At 44.5% G+C, this 22202-nt stretch overlaps 1 protein-coding gene across 1 annotated transcript in view; it reads left to right on the top strand.

The window, feature by feature from the left end:
* Positions 1–6717: 6717 nt before the first annotated feature.
* The window catches only part of LOC146626131 (rho GTPase-activating protein 23-like), an 82087-nt gene continuing 66602 nt past the window's right edge, over positions 6718–22202 (top strand). Inside the window, exon 1 of the mRNA XM_085361166.1 lies at positions 6718–7145. Within this exon, the coding sequence (XP_085217292.1) occupies positions 7137–7145 (9 nt within the window). The 5' untranslated portion in view covers positions 6718–7136. The remainder of the gene's footprint in view (positions 7146–22202) is intronic.

Here is a 22202-nt window from a genome sequence, read left to right on the forward strand (position 1 = left end):
TATATCTTCTCTTTGAACAAGATAGAAATTTAGGAGTAGCATGGCCTTACAAACCCAACAGTGAGATCTTAAGAGATCCAGCCTATGGCCCTTCAATGGGGTGTCACAGGGTCCCCAGAAAAAAAAATTGTAAATGTAAAATAATAAAATAAATATTCTTCTGTAGCAATAACAAAGTATAACATAAATTATTCAGTAGCAATTACACAAGAATATCCAGTAATGTCCCTGCCTACAATTAAACACATTCACTTACCTAAAATCGGGGGCATCTGCTGTGGCAAATGGGTTCAAGCCTTTTACCACAAACTTAGTCACTGCTCGGTGACATTCGTCTATCCTGGCTTGAAAGGAGATGCTACCGGTAGACTGCAGCGAGAACTGGCAGCATCTGAGCCAGCCAGACTCTGTCAGTCTCTCTCATCACGGTCACCTAAATGCACAGTAATGGCAGGTTTTGAAATAAGGCAGATCGCGCTAACATAATATGCACTGTTAGTTGATTATTTACCTGCCGCATTAACGGGAGAGGACGTGCAAACGTTACCGCTGCTGCTGGGTTGAGATTCACGAGTCCGGAGCGGAATTAAAAACACGACATTCATTTAAGGTCATCGCGCGTTTTGTGAGCAAATGCTTTTGCATATTCGTAGTGTTTCCTCCCTTAAATGAAATATCTACTTTGCAAGTATTGCAAGTTGCCCTGTTGTCATCCGTTCTCGTAAAGTATAACCAAACTTTTGAGCGTTTGAGCCGCCGTGTTTCCTGCCAGGTAAATGACGCTCCGCAACGTGGTGACGTCATTCGGGGGGACTGGAATTGATAAGGGAATCGTTTGCAAAAAGGGGAAACAATTCCAAGGAAATGAAACAGTGGGAACCGGTTCTCAACAAGAACCGGTTTTCGACACCCATCCCTAAAGGTGACTGAGGTATTTTTCTGAGAGGTATATAAAGAAAATTCCACCTAGCCAGGATTACTTTGTGTGCTCAATGAGACTCAAATAAATACAAGTTGTGTTGCATGTACAGCTTGTGTATGTATTGTACAGCAGATGGAGCCATTCACCTTCCCTAGTTTCTGTACTCAATGTAACATAATGTTGAACACATTTTATTATTTGATCCACATAAATATTTACTGGTAAAATTACAAGTTAATAAAAGCAAGACTATTAAACACAATCTTTTTACATTTAGTGCTAAATCCTGATACCTGAGTTCAAGAAAAATACCCTGAAAAGATTCTAAAATGTAATAAATCTAATGGATGTTTTTTCAAGGCCAATTTTTGGATACTAAACTTTTCAAACAGTATTAATCAGTGATCTATGACGTTTGTGGGTTGCTGTGGCTGACCAGCCTACCCATTCCTGTTGTTGTGGGGTGGGAGTTTCCAGCTATACAGCTCAGGGGAAACGCCACAGGATGTCCTTTTCCTCATTCCTCAAGGACAGAATTCGGTTATGTACATGTTGAGCTGGTGTGTATGTTAAAAACATTTCCACTATGTCAGTCTTCTTTTAGTTCTTATTTGTTAAAAGGAAAAAGGAATCTTATAAACCGCATTGTCGCTGTGTTTACAATACGATCTAGTCGATCACATAGTTTTTATAAAACTGATCATTAAAGTACTGCTTGTCTAGAGATGCCTATACACAAAAATAATCTCTGTATACAGATTTCAAATTTGTTTGTTGTTTTGTTTGTCTTAAGTTTAAAATAAACTTAATTGTATTCAAACAGCCAACAATGTTTTGGAAGCAGATTCAACCGGGCTTGAGTGGTTTGTTTTGTTTGTTCACCCCTTGGATGGACCTATTTTAGTCTGCAACACTGAGTATCTCTTGAAGCATCATCAGTGCTTCATGAGATAATGTTGTGTTCATGGCTATAAACAGCTCGACAGTGCACTGGGAAAATTTTCAAAGTAATTCTACATTTTGTCTTGTTACAGCTTTGTTACAAAATGTATTCAATTCTTTTACCTCAAAATTCTGCACACTCCACAACAGCAAATTGAAAAACATTTGCTTGAAATTTTTGCAACTGTATTAAAAATAAACAAAAATATAACATGTTTACAAGTATTTAGAGCCTTTGCCATTGCCCTCAAACTTGAGTTATGGTGCATCCTTCTTCTGTTAATCATCTGTCAGCTGTTTCTACAACTTTATTGCAGTCCGTCTTTGGTACATTGAGTTCAGCTGGTTTGGGAACAATTCAGTGTCCCTCTGGATGTGTCATGGTCCTGGGCCATGTGGGCCCAGTATTCTTAGTTCTTTGTATTTTTGTATTTCGTTCCTTATTTAGGCCATGTCTTCTGAGTTGCCCTGTTGTGTTGTTCCCTAAGTGTTTTCCCTTCATGGCTCTCTCCCCCCTGTGTGCCCTCTATGTATTGATGAGCCCTCGTCTCCCTTTGTGGTTGTTTCATGTTTCCCCAGCCCGTTATGTCTGTGTTTTCCCCGTGCTCTCTCTCCTCCTGTCGGAACCTCTGTGCCTCTACATGTCATGTTCAGTTCACCCCGCCCTGTCTCGTTATGATTATCAGTGTCACCTGTGTTCCCCGTGTGTGCCCACTTTCCTCGTTTACCCTCCGTGTATTTCTGTCTGAGTCTCCCTCTGTTCGGCGTCGCGTTCTCCCTCATGCTGTGTGTGATTCCCCCGTGTTTCCTGGTGAGCTTTACGTTAGTTTTTCCCAGTTTAGTTTTGTATCTCCCATTATCTTTTGTCAGCAATAAAGCTGCTTTTTGAGTTCATCCCCGTGTGTGTGAGTTTTGCATTTTGGGTCCTCCTCCTGCCTGCCACACAGCCGAGCCATGACAGGATGAGGTGAAAGAGGTGGTTCAAAGTGTTGTCCGTGCCATGACAGAAGAACACGACCACGATATGGACCCAGCAGTTCACAACCCCTCCGCGGACCTCCAGTACGACGCGACCATGCCGGACCCAGCGTCACAAGACCAGGAGATCATCCGGACAGTGGAGTCGCTATGCGGCGGTTGGCTGCAGTGTTCCGGGGAAGAGGAACGGGTTGAGCTAGCCCGCCAAGCCGGAGTATGCGTGTCCGCATTCCCCTGGTTATGGGAGGCGCTGCATCCCCTCATCATAGACTTTCTCGCCTCCACGCTCCAACTCCGCCCGCGACAGCAGCTGCCCGGTAAGCGTGAGCCGTCGCCTGAGCCATGCTGTAGCTCTGTTTCCCCGCTGCCTCGTGAGCCTGAAGCGGTCAGAATCGGTACGGTGTGGCTCACCGCCGACACACCCTCGGCTCACGCTCCATCGGCTTCCGCTTCCTCGCCATCGCCTGACTGCACTACGCGGCTCAAGGAGATGCCAGCTGCTATTGACTTTGGTGAGGAGGAGCGGCAGCAGGTATTACGGGCGTATCGCGAGGACGAGCTCCGCTGGAGGCCCTGGCTCATCCCCGAGGAGGAGTTCTCGCCAACTGCCCCACCTCGCACCTGCCGCCCGCCCTCGCCGCCCCGATCGGACTACTCGTCCCCTGCTGTCTTTCTAGCACGGATGTGGTTGGAGGACGAGGAGCCGGTCGCCAGGGACAGTCAAGTTTTGTCCACAGCCGCTTCAAGGGGAAAGCGGCGTTCTCGCCGCCGTCGCGCACTGCTACGTCCTGTCTCGCCCTCCACGAAGCGTCCCGCGGACGCTGTGGGGGTCCTGGACGTCGATCACGTGGGGCAGCAGCACGCCGCAGGCGCACAGCTAGTGGAGGAGTTCGGGAGGGAGCCGTGGCTCGCTCCTGATCATGACGAGCGCTCTTTCCGGGGAACTCGACTGGCTCTTGGGGGTCCCCGGAGTTGCCAGGGACTTCCACCGCTCACCCCGCCCGCTTCCACGGATAGAAAGAAGCGGCACTCTCGCCGCCGGCGCTCTGAGCCCCTCACAGTTCAGTTAGCTCCCTCGCAGCCACCCTCAGTTCAGTTAGCTCCCTCGCAGCCACCCTCAGTTCAGTTAGCTCCCTCGCAGCCACCCTCAGTTCAGTTAGCTCCCTCGCAGCCACCCTCAGTTCAGTTAGCTCCCTCGCAGCCACCCTCAGTTCAGTCTCCAGTGCCGCCTGTAGCGCAGGCCCCAGTAGCTCCAGTGCCGCCTGTAGCGCAGGCCCCAGTAGCTCCAGTGCCGCCTGTAGCGCAGGCCCCAGTAGCTCCAGTGCCGCCTGTAGCGCAGGCCCCAGTAGCTCCTGTAGCCCAGTCCCCGATAGCAGTACGGTCCGCTGGTCAGCTTAACATTCAGCCAGGGGTCTCAAATCTCTCTGGCTCTGCATCAGCTCCTGCTGGGAGCTCGGATGAGCTCATCCAGGACTCCGCGGCTCCCACGCCGCCATCTACCTCGTCAGCTGGAGGGTCCGAGGGGCCCGTTCAGCCTCCTGTCTCCGCTGGAGGGTCCGAGGGGCCCGTTCAGCCTCCTGTCTCCGCTGGAGGGTCCGAGGGGCCCGTTCAGCCTCCTGTCTCCGCTGGAGGGTCCGAGGGGCCCGTCCGGCATCCTGTCTCAGCTGGAGGGCCCGAGGAGCCCGTCCGGCCTCACGCCTCGTCTGCTGGAGGGCCCGAGGAGCCCGTCCAGCCACCTTCTGCTACGCCTGGTCCAGCCTGTGCTTCGTCTGCTGCAGCCTCAGAGTCTTCGTCTGCTGCAGCCTCAGAGTCTTCGTCTGCTGCAGCCTCAGCCTGTGCTTCGCCTGGTCCCGCCTCAGCCTGTGCTTCGCCTGGTCCCGCCTCGACTGGTCCTGTGCCCACCGGGCCTCGGCCAGTACGCCTGACACTGGAGAGCCGCCGCCGCTGCCTTGCGCGCGGCCGGCCCCCTGAACTGCTCCGTCGTCTCCTTCGCCGCCGCCGCTGCCTTCCGCGCGGCCGGCCTCTGGACCGGCTCTGCCACCTGTGCCACCCGCCTGGTCGGCCCCCCGACCGTGTGACCCGTGAACTCTGGTGCCTGTGGGCTCTGGGTCGGCCCCCTGAACTTTCTTTTGACTATGGTCATGTGCTCCCGTGTTTTCTGTTGTTTATTTTGTTTCCCGTTCTGGTCCCTCCGTCCTGGTCCCCCGCCTCCCGCCCTGGGTGGGTTGTTTTCTGTTTTTGTTTTTGTTTCTCGGGTTTGGGCTGTCGGGAGCCAGCCCTTTAGGGGGGGGTGATGTCATGGTCCTGGGCCATGTGGGCCCAGTATTCTTAGTTCTTTGTATTTTTGTATTTCGTTCCTTATTTAGGCCATGTCTTCTGAGTTGCCCTGTTGTGTTGTTCCCTAAGTGTTTTCCCTTCATGGCTCTCTCCCCCCTGTGTGCCCTCTATGTATTGATGAGCCCTCGTCTCCCTTTGTGGTTGTTTCATGTTTCCCCAGCCCGTTATGTCTGTGTTTTCCCCGTGCTCTCTCTCCTCCTGTCGGAACCTCTGTGCCTCTACATGTCATGTTCAGTTCACCCTGCCCTGTCTCGTTATGATTATCAGTGTCACCTGTGTTCCCCGTGTGTGCCCACTTTCCTCGTTTACCCTCTGTGTATTTCTGTCTGAGTCTCCCTCTGTTCGGCGTCGTGTTCTCCCTCATGCTGTGTGTGATTCCCCCGTGTTTCCTGGTGAGCTTTACGTTAGTTTTTCCCAGTTTAGTTTTGTATCTCCCATTATCTTTTGTCAGCAATAAAGCTGCTTTTTGAGTTCATCCCCGTGTGTGTGAGTTTTGCATTTTGGGTCCTCCTCCTGCCTGCCACACAGCCGAGCCATGACAGGATGAGGTGAAAGAGGTGGTTCAAAGTGTTGTCCGTGCAACACAAATGGTAGAAAATTGAAGGATGGATGGACGTAGTGCTGTTTAGCTAACTTTGCCTAACTTTGATATTTAATTTGAAATAATGTCCAAATGCAACAGCATGAAACATTTTCTCTTAAATGAAAGAATTAATCTTTAAAAGTAAAGCTAAGATTTTAATATTTAATACATCAAATGAACATATTATGTTAAAATCCCAGCTAAACAGAAAAATTGTACTTGATATTATCTGTAATTAACAGTATATTATAACTATAACTATGGGCACTTTTTAAAATAATGTAAGTCCATAATTTTGTATGAAGGGATACCAGTTTTAACTTTAAAGATCTACTGAATACACAAGATATTTAGGCAAGAAAAACTGATATTACAGTTGATATAATTGTTTCATAGCAGTTTTTTAAGGTAAAATATGTGTCAATATTTCTTTAAACATTGTAGACCTATCATCATCTATAAAAGATTATAGAAAAACTCAGTTCTTATTACCAAAAACTAAAAGTACACCATTGCAATTATAAACACAGTTAGTAGTTACAACAGTATTTCAAGTTTTTTCAGTGAATACTATATAATTTAAATCGAGATTAAATTTACAAGCTGTTTCACATAAAATTACACCGATGAACATTAAAGTATAGAAAACTAAATAATAATGAAACAATCCTTCTCTGTTCTTCACCTTACAGTAGGAGCGGAGCCTTTTTGGTTGTCAGCATCTTGCATTTATCAATGGAAGCACAAGATGCTAATAGTGAGGCACTGAAGGGATGAGTGCGACAGCTGCTGGGTGAATCCTACTACACTATTGGGTCATGTGGTACACACAATCACACTCTATCCCTCTGATCCTTCCAGCCCTCCCGTTTCCCTCCGTCTCTCACTAAGGCCGAGCACAGTGAGGGAGGGCAAAAATGCCTGAGCTCAGAGAGAGAGTGAAGAGCGACTAAGAGAAGGAGGAAAGGCGGTAAGCAATGTGAGTCCAGATTACCACCAAGGCAGGAGCAGAGCGGACAGAAATACAGGAATACAAGCTCTCCTATCATATTCTCTACTTGTGTCAATTTAAAAGGAGAAAAGAAGAGGATTAAAAACTCGAAAGGGTGAAAAGAGGAGGAGGGGGAAAACAAGAGCAGAGGAGCAGAAGTAATGTGCTACCAACAGCGAGCGTTTCAGAGGACAGTGTTGTCACAGATGAGGAGGTGATGCGTGTGAGCGTGTGGGTTTGCAACACAGCAGCGACAAGGGTGATGTGTGTGTAAAGTAAACCCCCCACACCTACAAATCCCCAACACCATCTACTGAGACTTGGCCTGAGGTTTTGCAAGCCATGGTGAGGACCAGGAGCTAGCTGACATCCTGCTGAACACTATGGCCCAGGTGAGGAGAGACTCCCTCATAAACACACACAAAGCTATTCATGCATTTTAAAGACATCTACTTTGTTGTATATTCACACACGCAAAGTGAAGTTTTGTCCATTCTTTATTTCTCTATCACAGTAGTTAGTAGTTGCTCAGAGCAGAACTGTGCTGGTGAATAATAACTGCAACTTTACCCTCCCTGAGTTTTTGAGTCTTTGATGTATAGATACCACTCCACAAAATTATAGAATATTTCTTGCCCACGGGGCAAAAAGGAAACTCAGGCATTCAACTCCAAAAGTGAAAAATTCTGGAAAAAATACATTGTATTTACATCTATTGGAGAGATATTTTGATTCGGTGTATTTTACATTTGGCACGCTCTGACAAAGGTGACTGACGTGACGATCCCATGTGGGTTTTTTTCACATTACCTAATGTTTATTGTTGATGTTCCTACAACAGCATAATGTTCCTCCAGGATAATCATCTTCCTATTGAGGTCTAATGCTGTGACAGGGTTTATATAACCAAAATGATATTATCTCCTAAACTTACCAAACTGTGACTTTAAAGAAGAAAAAATTACTTGTCGTTGACTTTCACACAGGATAGCAGCCTGAGTCTCCAGGGTGAAAGTCCTACTCCTTGTGCAAACTATGTTGCTCTTGTCACAGACTGAAGTGCTTTTCTGCAAACATATGTCACAACAGCATGACTGACCAGATGCAAAAATAGATCTTAACATTAGTGTTGATAATATTAAAAGAAACACTGGAAACATCAGATGAACCATTCCTTTAAAATTTAAATTCATGAATTTAATCTAGCCTGTTTATTGAAAATCTTGTAACCCTGGGACTAACACAAAGTATCATGCCAGCTGCACTAACTGGCTATTAGCTATTGGTTATGTTAAGCTATTTTTTATACATGCAACATAAAAGACTGCTGGGTAAAGACTGTAGGATGTAACGTTTTTTTGGTTTTTTGTCATTTAGACCTGGTGAACCTGTATGTTCAGTCTACATTTCTATGTGTTTTTTTCATACACATTGACTTACCTAAGGTCCAAATGCAAGACAAGATAGTACAAGACGCAATTAGCAATGATGAGCCGACCACAGACAGTGAAATCTTAGCGAAATGTTGTGACGTTTTGTTTGTTTGTTTTTTAAGAAAAAAAAGTGAGGGTTATGTGTTTTTCCTCAATCAACTCAAGTGATTCCATTTATTCAGTGTATTCTATGCATGTGTAGACATTTTTTGCCAGGGACAGAAAGCAAAGAAATATAGTGCATGTAGGCTCTGTGAGGACCTGACTGTCTGAAGACACAGAGACAATGTGTCCTTTAAGGTTCGAGACAGATCAGCCATTTGAATCATGAGTGAGGGTGGAGCAGCTCATTCTACACAGCAACATAATGAAGAAATGATGTAGTTGGCCAAAGTGTAAGAGCTGCATTGTGGTTGTGGAGGTTGTGTGTAAACGTCAGGATATCCTGCTCTTGCTCAAACACATTTACTGGAACAAATAGGAAAAAGGTTTAAACCAATTTTCCGACACTATCATCCTCAATCATAAACAAGTAGGCTCCAACTTACAACTACATTAGACTTTTATTACAATTTTTGCCACAAATGTCCCTTTAGTTGAAAGTATGTGGTTAATATATTCCCTGTCTAGGGTGAATTTATTGTTGCCTGTGGAAATGTTTAATTACACTTTTAATGGTATACAATATACTGTCCTCTGCAAGTAGAAAGTTCATTGAAGGCATAGTTCAGTTCACTTTGAGAAGTCAAAATGAACTAAACAAGTGTGAGATGAAAAAAAAATAGGTACCTATTTGTCTCTGCGTAGCTCTGGTATTAAACAGTTAAATACAATACTGAATATTAGCCAGTTCAATCCAGAATGTGAGTGCTGGTGAGACCTGCCTATTTTAATTGTTAAGCTAATTTTAATTCTTATTTTAATTCATAGTGATATATACTGCTTTGTGGTGTCTGTTTTGCTTATTTGCATGCTGTGCATTTTTGTCCTGTTGGTGTTCGGCTTGTGGATGCTGCAGATGCTTTAGCTATATGGTGCATAAATAGTCATAGTTTACAACTATCCAAAATTTAGTATACTAAATAATACAGATGGGAAATGCTCAGTACAGTACACCTTTACTCAATTTCCCCAATATAATCAAGGTTCAAAAATACATATCCTGTATTTAGCGTGAAAGATTGGAAAAAATGTATAAACTCTGGTCAACATACATGAGGTTTACTGTGTGACTCACTGAAGTCACGCTGCTTGGCTGAAGGCCAGCTTTGGGCTTTCTGTGTGGAGTTTGTCTGTTCTCCTCATGCTTGTGTGGGGTCTCACCAGGTACTCTGGTTTCCTTTCACAGTTGAAAGACTGGGGCTAGGTTCATTGATGACTCTAAAATAAGTGGAGAGGGAAAATGAGAAATGATTGGACATGGGAGAGACAAAAAAGAGAAAAGCAGAAAGTGGGAGCAACAAATTAGAATTGCAGTTCCCAGTCATGCTTAGTTCAGGCCCTGTTTGAACTCGTCTGCTCTTTATAGTCTTCATAGTATGTATGGGGTGGTGTGATAGGACACAGTAAGTTGTGTGATTAACAGCTTTTTATGTATTACGTATTTTATGCTTTTTATCTATGCCACTATGAAGCCATACTTCAAGAAAGGAACGCTGTGATCTTTATAGAAGTATTTTTAAATATTGTTTTCCCCTGTGTTGCATATTTTAAATGTTTGCTCTTAGTTGAAATAAAACAAACCAAAAAAGGCAGAGTGCAGTTAGATGCAGGAGAGAGACTTGCAGCACATACAGACAGGTAGCAAAATATCTGGAAATGGGATGTTTTAGTCTTGTCTATTTGTCTTGTTGGCAAATAGAACAGCTGATTGATCTGATTTTTAAAATATCTAGTTTATATACTTAGTTACTGCAGTGTACGTGGTTGTGAATGGTTCAGATTTCTCTTGATCTCTTGACTCACATTTTTTAGTAAGTTAGTTCAATCAGCATGTCCTGAAAATCTCTGTCTTGCTGGGCTTACACATGACATCATTAGCATGTTGCAGCCTGCATGTTCAGTGCTACAGTCTGTGCCATTACATTTGCACACCGACAGCTAAGTTAAGATGGACTGTGTTATATATATATATATATATTAATATATATATTATATAATATGTTGAAAGCCTATTTTTGTGGTGGCTCTGTGTGTGTGCCTCAATGTTTACTGCTGACCTGATAATAAGTTTCCTCTAGAGTGCCTCTCCCTGAGGTTCCTCCAGCAAGAACACAGTCAGGGAAATATGTGATCCCCTGCTGAATATATCAGTTTGCTCACCCACAAAGAAATAAACATATCCGTTTATGATTCTTTTTATGGTTGTTTCATTTTATTGGGAGACGCAGAACATTAACCAAAATATAATCCTCTTCTATAATTTTGGCTCTCATAGATTGGCTGTGTGCCCATGGAGTAAACAGTTTACAATCAGTCAATCAATTACAGATACTCCTGATCTCAACTCATTGTGTGTATAAGGCACCAAATCACAACAACAGTTGCCTCAAGGTGCTTTATACCGTACAGTAGATCCTACAATAATACATACAGAGAAAACCCCAACAATCATATGACCCCCTATGAGCAAGCACTTTGGCAACAGTGGGAAGGAAAAACTCCCTTTTAACAGGAAGAAACCTCCAGCAGAACCAGGCTCAGGGAGGGGCGGGGCCATCTGCTGCGGCCGGTTGGGGTGAGAGAAAGAAGACAGGATAAAAGACAAGGATAAAAAAATATGTGGGATCTATGGATTCTTTGACGCCCAACATCTACACAAACAGTGAAACAACTAGTACCTCAGTGTTTCAACATCCGGAAGAAGCAACGGCTATCACAACTAGAGTTTGACAAGGTACAACACAAATACTATATCAAGGGGGAGCCAGAATATTAGGTCAGAGGGGAATTATGATCATCCTCACCCACTGAGATCCTGTACCAAACCCCAAGAACTGATGTGTTGTAGGCAATGAGTGCGAAAGCAGCTGACCTGATAGATGGGATCATATAAATAAAAATGAATTGAACTGAATTAAAAGCCAAGATCACGGCAGCACAGAGGGAAGTTAGCCAACTATTAGAACTGCAGAAATGTGTGCTGAAGAAAGGGATTCCTAAGAAGCACAGCAAGCTGCCCATACCTTAGGCAGTGGAAACTGCCAAACAAAGACTCACAGCCTTGGCCAGCTGCTTACCAGAGAGATGGAAGTCACTGAACCATCCAAAGGGTACTCTCGGTGGCAGGGGAACACATGAGACTGGGGCAATACTGGAAGAACATAGAACAGAAGGATGCAATCCATAACAACAGTGCTCAGTGGCTACTGGGTCTAAGAGCAGACCACAGCAACCTCCCTGAACAGGATCTAGATACCACACAGTGGCGGACATTCAAGAAAGGGTCTCAAGAATGACGAGCTGTACAGCACAAGGCCCTGACATGATCCACACTTACTGGGTAAAGAAGGTAACTGCACTCCATGACCGTCTGGTAGCAATGAACCAGCTGTCATTGGATTGATAACACGCACAACCACAGGTTTGTGAAACAAAGTTTGCTTTATATATATTTTTCTTTGGATCAGTTCCCTTTGCTCATCCTCAATGTAGGGATACCTTCAAATGCAGTAACCATCTCAAATGCATCACAAAAATAATTGAAACAATCAAAACAGATGTAAGACAAGAAAGAAACACAATATTTCAACACCCCAAAGAAAAGGAAAAAGAAAAGAAAATAACATGTGAGTGTCCAGTTCCTTATGGTGTCAGTTTATTCAGTCACCCACGGTCTTGGGTTGAGAACTGAAAATGACCTGAATCTCAGGTGGGGGAAAAAGTAGCAAAAGAAAATGATAAGGTATCTCTCAGGTGGGCTTCCTTTTGTTTTTTCCCTACTGCCCTCCTGGTACGGCAGGCCTCCACAGCAGCAACAGTGTCTTAGACCCACGATACCAGCTCCTCACTCGGCACACATGGAACTGTTCCTCAAAAAAAAAAAAGGGTCAGAATAGTTCAAAAAGTTTGAAGAAACACTCCGACTCCTTTGAGGTAGGTACCCGTCTGTGGTTCACTGCTAACGGCAGCTCTCTCACAAATGTTAATTGAACCTCTTTTTTTCCTTTTAACTGGAAAACCGTGCTTCGCGGCAGCATGGAGTTTTTCCTTGCCATCCTTTTTCCTCTACACCACACCTTCACGCGCACCGAGCTGCAGATGATGCCTTCAGGGCAAGCCCGGAAATTAAAGTATCAGACAAAAACTACGATGCATTCAAAGAACTGATTGCTGTAAATTTTATCAGGGTTGCACAAGGATCTACTCCCATCCAACTAGAGACCATTAATCTGTCTCAGTACCACATGGAGGCTCCTGCCAGGCATCATAGCTGCTAGGATAAACAGGCATGTGGCTCAGTACATGAGCGTGGCACAGAAAAGAATTGCCATGAATATCAGAAAGGTAAAAGATTAGCTACTGGTAGACAGAGCAGCCAGTTGAGACTATCTGACCAACGTGCGAAGTGCCTAGACTGACTACAATAAAGCCTTCGACTTAATGTTTCATACATGGATCCTGGAAAGCCTAGACGCGTACAAAATGAATAGGAACTGCAACACAGGACCCACACACACACGACTGGTTTATGCTTAGACTGTCTTTTATTGAGAAATAATCTGTGGTTTTTGGCACCCGCCTCGGACGCAGCCACTTCGACTCTCTCCCAGCATCATCTGCTGCTTCTCACTGCGGACACACATAAGACACATCTCCCTCATTAAAACAGTCCTGTACACCTGTTCCCTCCCCGCCTCCGTGCCGCCCAGAGAGCTCACTGTGTCACCCCTCCTCTGCAGCAGGCCAGCAAACCACGCCCCCGCCACAGCTTCCCCATTGCCCAACTCAGGCCGGGACCACACCCGGGAGAGGAAATCAGCCACGACCATCTGCGTACCCAGCCTGTGGACCACCTTGAACTTAAACGGTTGCAAAGCCAGATACCAGCGGGTGATCCGGGGATTGGCATCCTTCATGTGGTGGAGCCACTGCCGTTTTTTCCTTAGACTCTGCAGACAAGGGAATCTGCCAGTAGCCCTTGGTCAAATCCAGTGTCGTAAAGAAACAAGCAGTGCCCAACCGGTCCAGGAGTTCGCCGACCCGGGGCATTGGGTACGCATCAAACCGTGACACCTCATTCACCTTGTAGTCGTCCACACAGAACCGTATAGACCCATCTTTCTTCACTACAAGAACTATGGGGCTACACCAAGCACTGTGCAACTCTTCTATTACACCCAGCCTCAGCATCTCATTTGTCTTTTATGTCTTTTATGTTCCGGCAGCCTGTAGGGCCGTGAACGCACCGTCACGCCAGGCTGCGTTTCAACATGGTGCTCTATGAGAGCTGTACGGCCGAAGGGGGGAGAACACATCAGCAAAGCGCTGTTGCAAGGCAGCAACATCCGTTCTCTGGGCCTGTGTGAGATGGTCATCACAATGGAGGGAGGCGGGAATGGTAGAATTTGGCACCTACGGCCCCAACTTATCTCGCTCCTTAACCAGGCTTACTAGAGCGGCGGTTCCCACCTCCCGCCATGCTTTGAGGAGGTTGAGGTGGTAAATCTGTGTTGCCCCTCCCCTGTCCAACCGGGCAACTTCATAGTCAACGTCCCCCACCTGCCGTGTGACCACGAAGGTGAAAATTGCCTGAGCCTAGCCCCTCTGTTGTACAGGCTCTGCTGATGTTGCTGGGCCTGGAGCAAATTCTCCCGTGATAACCTCCCCAGCCTGTGCAGCTTTGCTCTCAGGTCCAGAACGTGTTGAATTTCATTCTTGGCAGGGCTCGACCCTTCCTCCGAGCACCCCCCCACAGCTGTCTACGGTACAGTAATTCAAAGGGAGAAAATCCCATGGAGGCCTGGGGTACCTCCCGCAAACAACAGAGGGACTAGCCAGTAATTCCAATTTGGTTCATCCTCGCAAATAAACTTACGAATCATGGATTTTAAAGTCTTATTCAGCCTCTCTACCAGCCCATCAGTCTGCGGGTGGTAGATGCTGGTCCAAATAGATTTAATGCTCAATAATCCGTACAGTTCCCGCAATGTGCGCGACATGAACGACGTGCCCTGGTCAGTCAGTATTTCTTTCGGAATACCAACCCAGGAGATGACATCCGGCTTGCTCGAAACCGCCGCCTGTAGTCCTCTGAGGTGAGCCCGGGCCGATCCAGCACCGCCCTGCAGATATCCACATAGACAGTCCGGGGCGCCAGGGGCACACTGAAGGCCACCGTCTTCGCCTCCCCTGACAGCAACGGTAGCAGCCTGGGAGCCCACTCCTCTTCAGGCCACCGGCAAGGCAAGCGCCGTGGCCTGGAATGTCTCAACAAACGTCAGGGGATCCTCCCCATCACCCATCTGGTGCAGCGTTACAGACAGTGGTGGAGGTGGAGGCAGCGCGGCCGGACCTCCCACTAACTGTTGCAGCACCGCCATCTGCTGTGCCGCTTGCTGGCAAAGCAAAGCCAGCTGCTGGTCCTGGGCCGCTGCCTGGCGCACGGACATAGCAGCCAGATCCTGCATCATCTGCCCCAGAATCTGCAACGGCTGGACAGGTGGCTGGGCGGCAGGCTGGGCAGCAGGCTGGGTGGCAGGCTAGGTGGTGGGCTGGGCGACGGGCTGAACGGCAGGCTGATCCGGTGGGGGGCCCGACATGACAGCGCACAACTGGGTTTCGGCACCACTTGCAACACAGGACCCACACACACACGACTGGTTTATGCTTAGACTGTCTTTTATTGAGAAATAATCTGTGGTTTTTGGCACCCGCCTCGGACGCAGCCACTCCGACTTTCTCTCCCAGCATCATCTGCTGCTTCTCACTGCGGATATACATAAGACACATCTCCCTCATTAAAACAGTCCTGTACACCTGTTCCCTCCCCGCCCAGAGAGCTCACTGTGTCACCCCTCCTCTGCAGCAGGCCAGCAAACCACGCCCCCACCACAGGACCCTAAGCGCCTCCATCAGGAATTCAGTGGGAATGCAGTGAAAAACACTAGAGGCCAACTTCAAGCCAACAGCACAAGTTATCATCAAGTGTGCTGTGTGATTTCTTACTATTACTGAAGGCTACTCACCACCAAGCTAACACTGTTAGCTGGCGTTAGCTGAGGTTAGTTTTTAGACTGCAGACTGGTAGACTTGATATTCAGTGTTGGGGAGTAATAAGATAAGATAAGATAAGATAACCTTTATTAGTCCCACACGTGGGAAATTTGTTTTGTCACAGCAGGAAGTGGACAGTGCAAAAGTTATGAGGCAAAAATTAGAATACAATAAGAATAAATACAGTACACAACTGTACAGAATAGAATAAAATAAAATACTATATACAGTAGAATAAAATAAAATAAATATACAATAAGATAAAAATAGAATACAAATACAAATACTATATACAACTGAGTAAAAATACAACGATGACAGAAAGGATTATTGCACTTAGTATTATTGCATATGTATGGATGTGTGTGCTTGATCAGTTAAAGTGGAATACATGTACCGGTGTTACGTATTTAAAATACAAAATATGAGTAACTGTATTCCGTTACAGTTACCGTTTAAAAATGTGGTATTCAGAATACAGTTACTTTGTTGAAATAAAGGGACTACACAGCAGTCTTTTCCTTTTTCATATATTAGGCTGTCCCCTCTCTATTTTTGGTAATTCCACGCTGGTGAAAACCCAAACAAAACACGCATTAAGAGGCTCTAATGACTGTGTCTCAGTCTCACGGCCCATGTCACCTCTACTTGCGGCCCGCATAAATGGCGTGAAGAAATATTTAAAAAAATTATAATTCAAAAAATGATTTACTATGAAGGCAATAGGCAGAGTGTTACAGGCATAGCCCTAAAGAATGTAGCCTCATGGGTAGTGTAGTCCATGCTGCAGGGAGATTGGCCTGCCATACCCGTTATGTGTTTGTGAGCGTGACGGGGGGAGAAGAAGAAGAGTAGAAAAGTACGAGTTGTCAGTTGCCGAACAGAAACGAGAGATGGAGTTTATTTATTTATTACTTCCATCCATCCATCCATTCGCTTCCGCTTATCCTTTTCAGGGTCGCGGGGGGCGCTGGAGCCTATCCCAGCTGTCATAGGGCGAAAGGCGGGGTACACCCTGGACAGGTCGCCAGTCTGTCGCAGGGCCAACACACAGGGACAGACAACCATTCACACTCACATTCACTCGCACATTCACACCTAGTGACAATTTAGATTAATCAATTAACCTATCCCCACAAGCTGCATGTCTTTGGACGGTGGGAGGAAGCCGGAGTACCCGGAGAGAACCCACGCAAACATGGGGAGAACATGCAAACTCCACACAGAAAGACCCCGGCCTGATGGTGGAATTGAACTCAGGACCTTCTTGCTGTGCGGCAACAGTGCTAACCACCGTGCCACCGTGCTGCCTTATTTATTACTTGTTTAGAGAAAAGGGGGGCATAAGTCCTATTAACCTGCAACAATTGTGATACTTGCTTCCAAAAAAAGATATATGAAACAGGAACAAGAGATGGAAGCATGTAAATATGATAATAACCACTACAGCCAAAAAGAGTGCCTGACGAGCCCAGTTGTAAGCAGAGATGGGCAGTAACGCGTTACTTGTAACGCGTTACTGTAATCTGATTACTTTTTTCAAGTAACGAGTAAAGTAAGGGATTACTATTGCAAAATCGGTAATTAGATTACCGTTACTTTCCCGTAGGAACGCTGCGTTACTGCGTTACTAAAACCGTGATTTTTTTTGCGAGAATGTCTCATGACAGTGACGTAAGCAAGTGCGACGTTGGTGACAGCAGCTGTGTGCAGATCAACAATGGATAATATATCGAGTGCGGGAGAGAGTATGAGCGTGCAGCGTTTAAAGTGTGGAAATACTGACCTTACTTTGAGTTTGATTCCATAAAAAGTGACAAAAACATTAGCGTCCATCGTGCGTGGGAAGAAAACTTCTTTTTACAGCGAAAAAAACCCCTAAACTTCCGAGCAAGCACCGAGTAGCTACGACGTGATGGGAAACTCACAGAGACACTCGCGCGGATTCTTCAACTGACCGCAGCACACCTGCACCAGGGTAACCCTCCGCCTACCCTGCTCCTGCTTTACAGGTGAAAATAGAGCAAAAGGACCGCTGAGTCTTTGACTTTATTTATTTTCTGCTGTGTTTTACTTGCATCTGTTTGAAAGAGTGAGTGAAAACACAAAAAATATTTTATTTTATGTGCTGGAATGTGTAGAAAATAGGTTTAAATGTTAAACTAATTTATTCAAGTCAGAGAATGTTGCATATAATTAAATGTTTTGCTTGATGCATAAAGTTAAAAGATTAAAACTGATAAAACAAGTTTTAAAAAGAGACTTTTCCATTTGATTACATTTTGTATGATGGATTATGTAGAAAAAGTAGAATTGGGCTGAAAGATCTATCACTTTATCACCTCTTCAGGTTGTAAATCGTGTTTTTAAAAAGTAACTAAGTAACTAAGTAATTAATTACTTTTGAAAATAAGTAATCAGTAAAGTAACGGGATTACTTTTTTGGGGGAGTAATCAGTAATTAGTTACTGATTACTTTTTTCAAGTAACTTGACCAACACTGGTTGTAAGTGAGCTATCAAGACTCGACTGTACACAATGTATTGCGTGGAACAGTTTTCTGTACGAGATCGCTGCAAAAAGTGCAGCCTTACCTAATGTCCACCCTACCTACTGTTACTCATTTTATATTAAGATTTACAAATCTAATTGGTATTGGTATGGCGAGTAGCCTTCAGTAATACAGGGAGTACAGAATTATTAGGCAAATGAGTATTTTGTCCACATCATCCTCTTCATGCATGTTGTCTTACTCCAAGCTGTATAGGCTCGAAAGCCTACTACCAATTAAGCATATTAGGTGATGTGCATCTCTGTAATGAGAAGGGGTGTGGTCTAATGACATCAACACCCTATATCAGGTGTGCTTAATTATTAGGCAACGTCCTTTCCTTTGGCAAAATGGGTCAAAATGGGTTGTCTCACTTCCTGAGACAACTGGGGAAGTACAGTCTTCCACAGGAGCTGCTGATCCAGTTCTACACTGCGGTCATTGAGTCTGTCCTGTGCTCCTCCATCACAGTCTGGTATGGAGCAGCCACTAAACAGGACAGGAGCAGACTGCAGCGGACTGTACGGGCAGCAGAAAGGATCATCGGCGCCCCCCTGCCCTCCATCCAGGATCTGTACCTCTCAAGAACCAGGAAACGGGCAGGGAAAATCATCACAGACCCCTCACACCCTGGACACAGACTTTTTGATCTGCTGCCCTCTGGCAGACGGTACAGAAGTCTGCAGACCAGGACCACCCGACACAGGAACAGTTTCTTTCCCCTCGCCATCTCCCTTCTTAACAGTTGACCTGTCACACTGCTCCCACTGCCAGACTGCAGCTGCACCTTATGTACATTTTGTAGTATTCATTCCACCTCATTCATTTCTGTATTTTATGTATATAAGTCTCTGGTTGAAAATGTTTTTCCTCTGCAGTAATACAAGGAATGTATTTGAAACTGAGTGTGTGACAGGATGCAGCACAGGCAAGATAAGACATTTTTGTATGTATGAGCTGGCAGCCTGTTGAGGGGTGGGGGATTTAAATCCAGTAGATTAAGGCTGTTGTGTAATGGTTAGATGGTCTGTGCTTTGTGAGACTGACACATGCCCTCTTGAAAATACATTCAAATGATCTTATATAAGTACAGAAGTACATGAATGAATATCCTGTTGAAATTCATTGTGGTTAAATCACTATGATTACGATGTCCTACTCAGCAGTAATGTGCGTTCATGTGTTGCACCTACGCAGTTTATGTGAGCAGCTTGCTAAGATTAGATGCTGGCTTATGGCCATATTTATCCAAAACTAGTGAGTGACTTTTGATTTATGGCATAGTATGCTTCACTGCATGGCTGAAGGCCTGAGGGAAAATGGGTATGTTCACAGAAAGCTTATCTTCAGTGATCTTCATTGGCTGTCCACTTTGTAGAATACATATAATTCAAGTAATGCAAGTGCATGGCCTTTCTATAGCTGCAGGGCAATGACACTGATGACACTGATGGGAGGGGATTGTCCTATGAAGCAGAGTTTTCTCTGAAGGTAGTAGTTCTAATGTATTCAGATTGCATGAGATTACACAGGGACCACCAATGAACCTGGATAGAGATGTGTGTTTTTAAATCGAAAACTACTATCGGTATGATGACTGTTCATATGGCATTTGTAAACATGGGAGAAATAGTTCACGTACAAAAGTTCCTCATTTGCCCAACCTAACTTCTAATTTGCCTTCAGCTTACAGTCAGCTTGCTCTCTAGTGGTCAGCCTGCCCCACTGCACAGACAATCCTCAGCTTCACTGGAGATAAGATGGATTAGGTATTTAGCGAAATCTCTTCATGCTGCTGTAAATAGACAGATGGGTTTGAGCCCCCCCACCACCACCTAACCAACCAAACCTACCAACCTCCACACTCACCGCCTCTCTGTTGCCGTGCCAGGCCACAACATGACTGAACACAAGTGAACACAGGCAGATAAATGTCTGTTTAATTTCAAAAGATTACTTCTACTCCCCTATTCATCTTTCTCATTTTACTTTTTTTCAAAAACACTTGTTTAGTTTCATTGAAGCTTTATGGTTTTACAGTGTTTTACTGAAGTGACAGACAACACTAAAACTAAGAAAGACTGTGCCACACTTATCATGCAACATGAGCAGTTTTTCCTTTTTCTTCATATTAATTTGAAAATACAACACTGCTCAAAAAAATAAATACTTTTACCAGAGTATAGCATCAAGTCAATTAAACATTTTGGAATATTGATCTGGTCAGTGGGGGGTAGTTAAGCAGTTTAGCAGGTGCTATATAAAAGATCAACAGTTGTGATGGTTCCAGTTTCCACAGACAACATATCCTCAGCATAACCATGTATAATATCCACAAAACTTTTTTAAAAAAAAAGGTTATACACACACAATACAGTAATATTATGTTGAAGCACAGTACGTATCACTCCGCGAGGCTCCCGACTATGGTAGCCGTAATGTTCCGACAATCCGGTGCGGCTTCGTAGCTTAGCAAAGTCGTACTAAAACATTTTTTGACAGATTTTTGAGTGCCGTGTACCACATAAAATTGGTTCGAGGTCAGTAAGCACAACCAGAATTCATATAGAAGAATTATAAGGGGCACTGTCGATTTTTCAGAAAATCAAAGGATTTTAAGAGCGACTTATTTTCCGAAAAAGGCGGTAATAACGACGGCCGCTAGCATGCTTTACTAAAAAATGTGCTTTGGTGTGTATCTGATGGACAAAAGCCAAACCAGTTCCACACCACTGAAGTTGTGCCATTTTTACAAACCAGTTCTGGTTCATCTGTTTCATTCAACGATCCACTTTCGCTTATTCTCCATCGCCGCCATGCTTTTTCTGCCAAAGGCACTGCGCATGTGCGTTCTACCCATACTCTAAAGCAATATTTCATTTTCTTATCATTGCCTAACATTATATCGGTATTACCGTGAACAGTATGATATGGCCACACCCTACGAGGAGGAGCCAAACTTCAAGTGATTCAACCATCCAGCAAAGACTGAAGGTCTGCCACCGCCTTTAGAAGCGGCAACAAACGAGGACATCAGAATTAGGAGCATTTCTTCATTTTGTAGGGAGAAGATGGGAAGCCAGGCAGGGTCCCATTTCTGCACTACAACCAAACCGCACACACACAGAGAAAGACAGAGAGGAGGTAGAGCACTTTAGAGAGAGAGAGTGGTGAGTCAAGCAGTGAGGACAAAGAGACTGTGACAACCAAACGTTCCTCAGCTTTGTACTTTGTCTCTACTGAGCTGTCAAAATGTTTTTTATTCTGAGAATGATATTAATAGTATTCGTTCTTTGCTCTAATCCGTCTTTGTTCTTTCTTTCTTTTCAGTTTAAGCTTACACATTTGCATTTTCTGTGTTGTCCTGTAGAGCCAGAAGTGATCAAATTTGGATAAAAGGGTGAAGCTCACACAGCTGTGAGCTGTATCTGCTAATTAGTGCCAAGTAAAAGATTAATAAAATAATAAAGTTTTAGTCACTAAAGCTGAAGCACAAGCTTCTTGGACAGTCCATACGAGAACATATCATGATAGCAGTGCTCCAAAAAGCACCAATACCACAAACACTATTAAATTAGTATACATGAGGCTAACTGTGAGCCCTTAGCTTTGAACCTTAAGGGGAAAATGTAATTTAATTAGAGGGGAACTCTCCACAGAGGTCAAAGCTGGTTTTTGTACCCATAGACTCATAGATATATAAATATATGAGATGGAAGTTGGCACTGTGATATCATGTGTTTGTTTCTGAAGCACCAATATGAAGCCTCAAAGCATTTCCATTGCTCCCGTCTTGGCTGCAAAAACGGGTGTAAAAAGAGGGACGGGTCTGATACTGCACACTTTTAAAAACTGTTAGCAAATTAGCATGTCATTTCCATTTTGAAACATCCCATATGGAAAAGATATATATAAATCTTATAAAGTTTGTATCTGTCTTGTGTGAAACTTGTATGAAAAGCACACAAGAGTGAAAACAGATATAAAATCCCTTGAAAAATTATATAAATGAAACTTGTATTTCTTGGATACTTACTAAAACAATATATGAAAGTAATGAGAAAGTGGCCACTTTCCTGAGTAAATCACATAAGCCTTATATGATTCACTATATGAAGTAGGCCACATCTTATGCAAGTCTTTTATAAGTTTTTCATATTTCTTTTCCATATGGGATAGTATGACCAAGATTTGCAAAATAGAAAAATATTTTTATTAAGTATGATTCAGAATGGAGCACGAGCCCATAA

The sequence above is a fragment of the Diplotaxodon limnothrissa genome, linkage group LG8 (genome assembly GCF_057381915.1).
Source record: "Diplotaxodon limnothrissa isolate DT_005_m linkage group LG8, D_limnothrissa_male_GT1.1, whole genome shotgun sequence".
NCBI lineage: Eukaryota > Metazoa > Chordata > Actinopteri > Cichliformes > Cichlidae > Diplotaxodon > Diplotaxodon limnothrissa.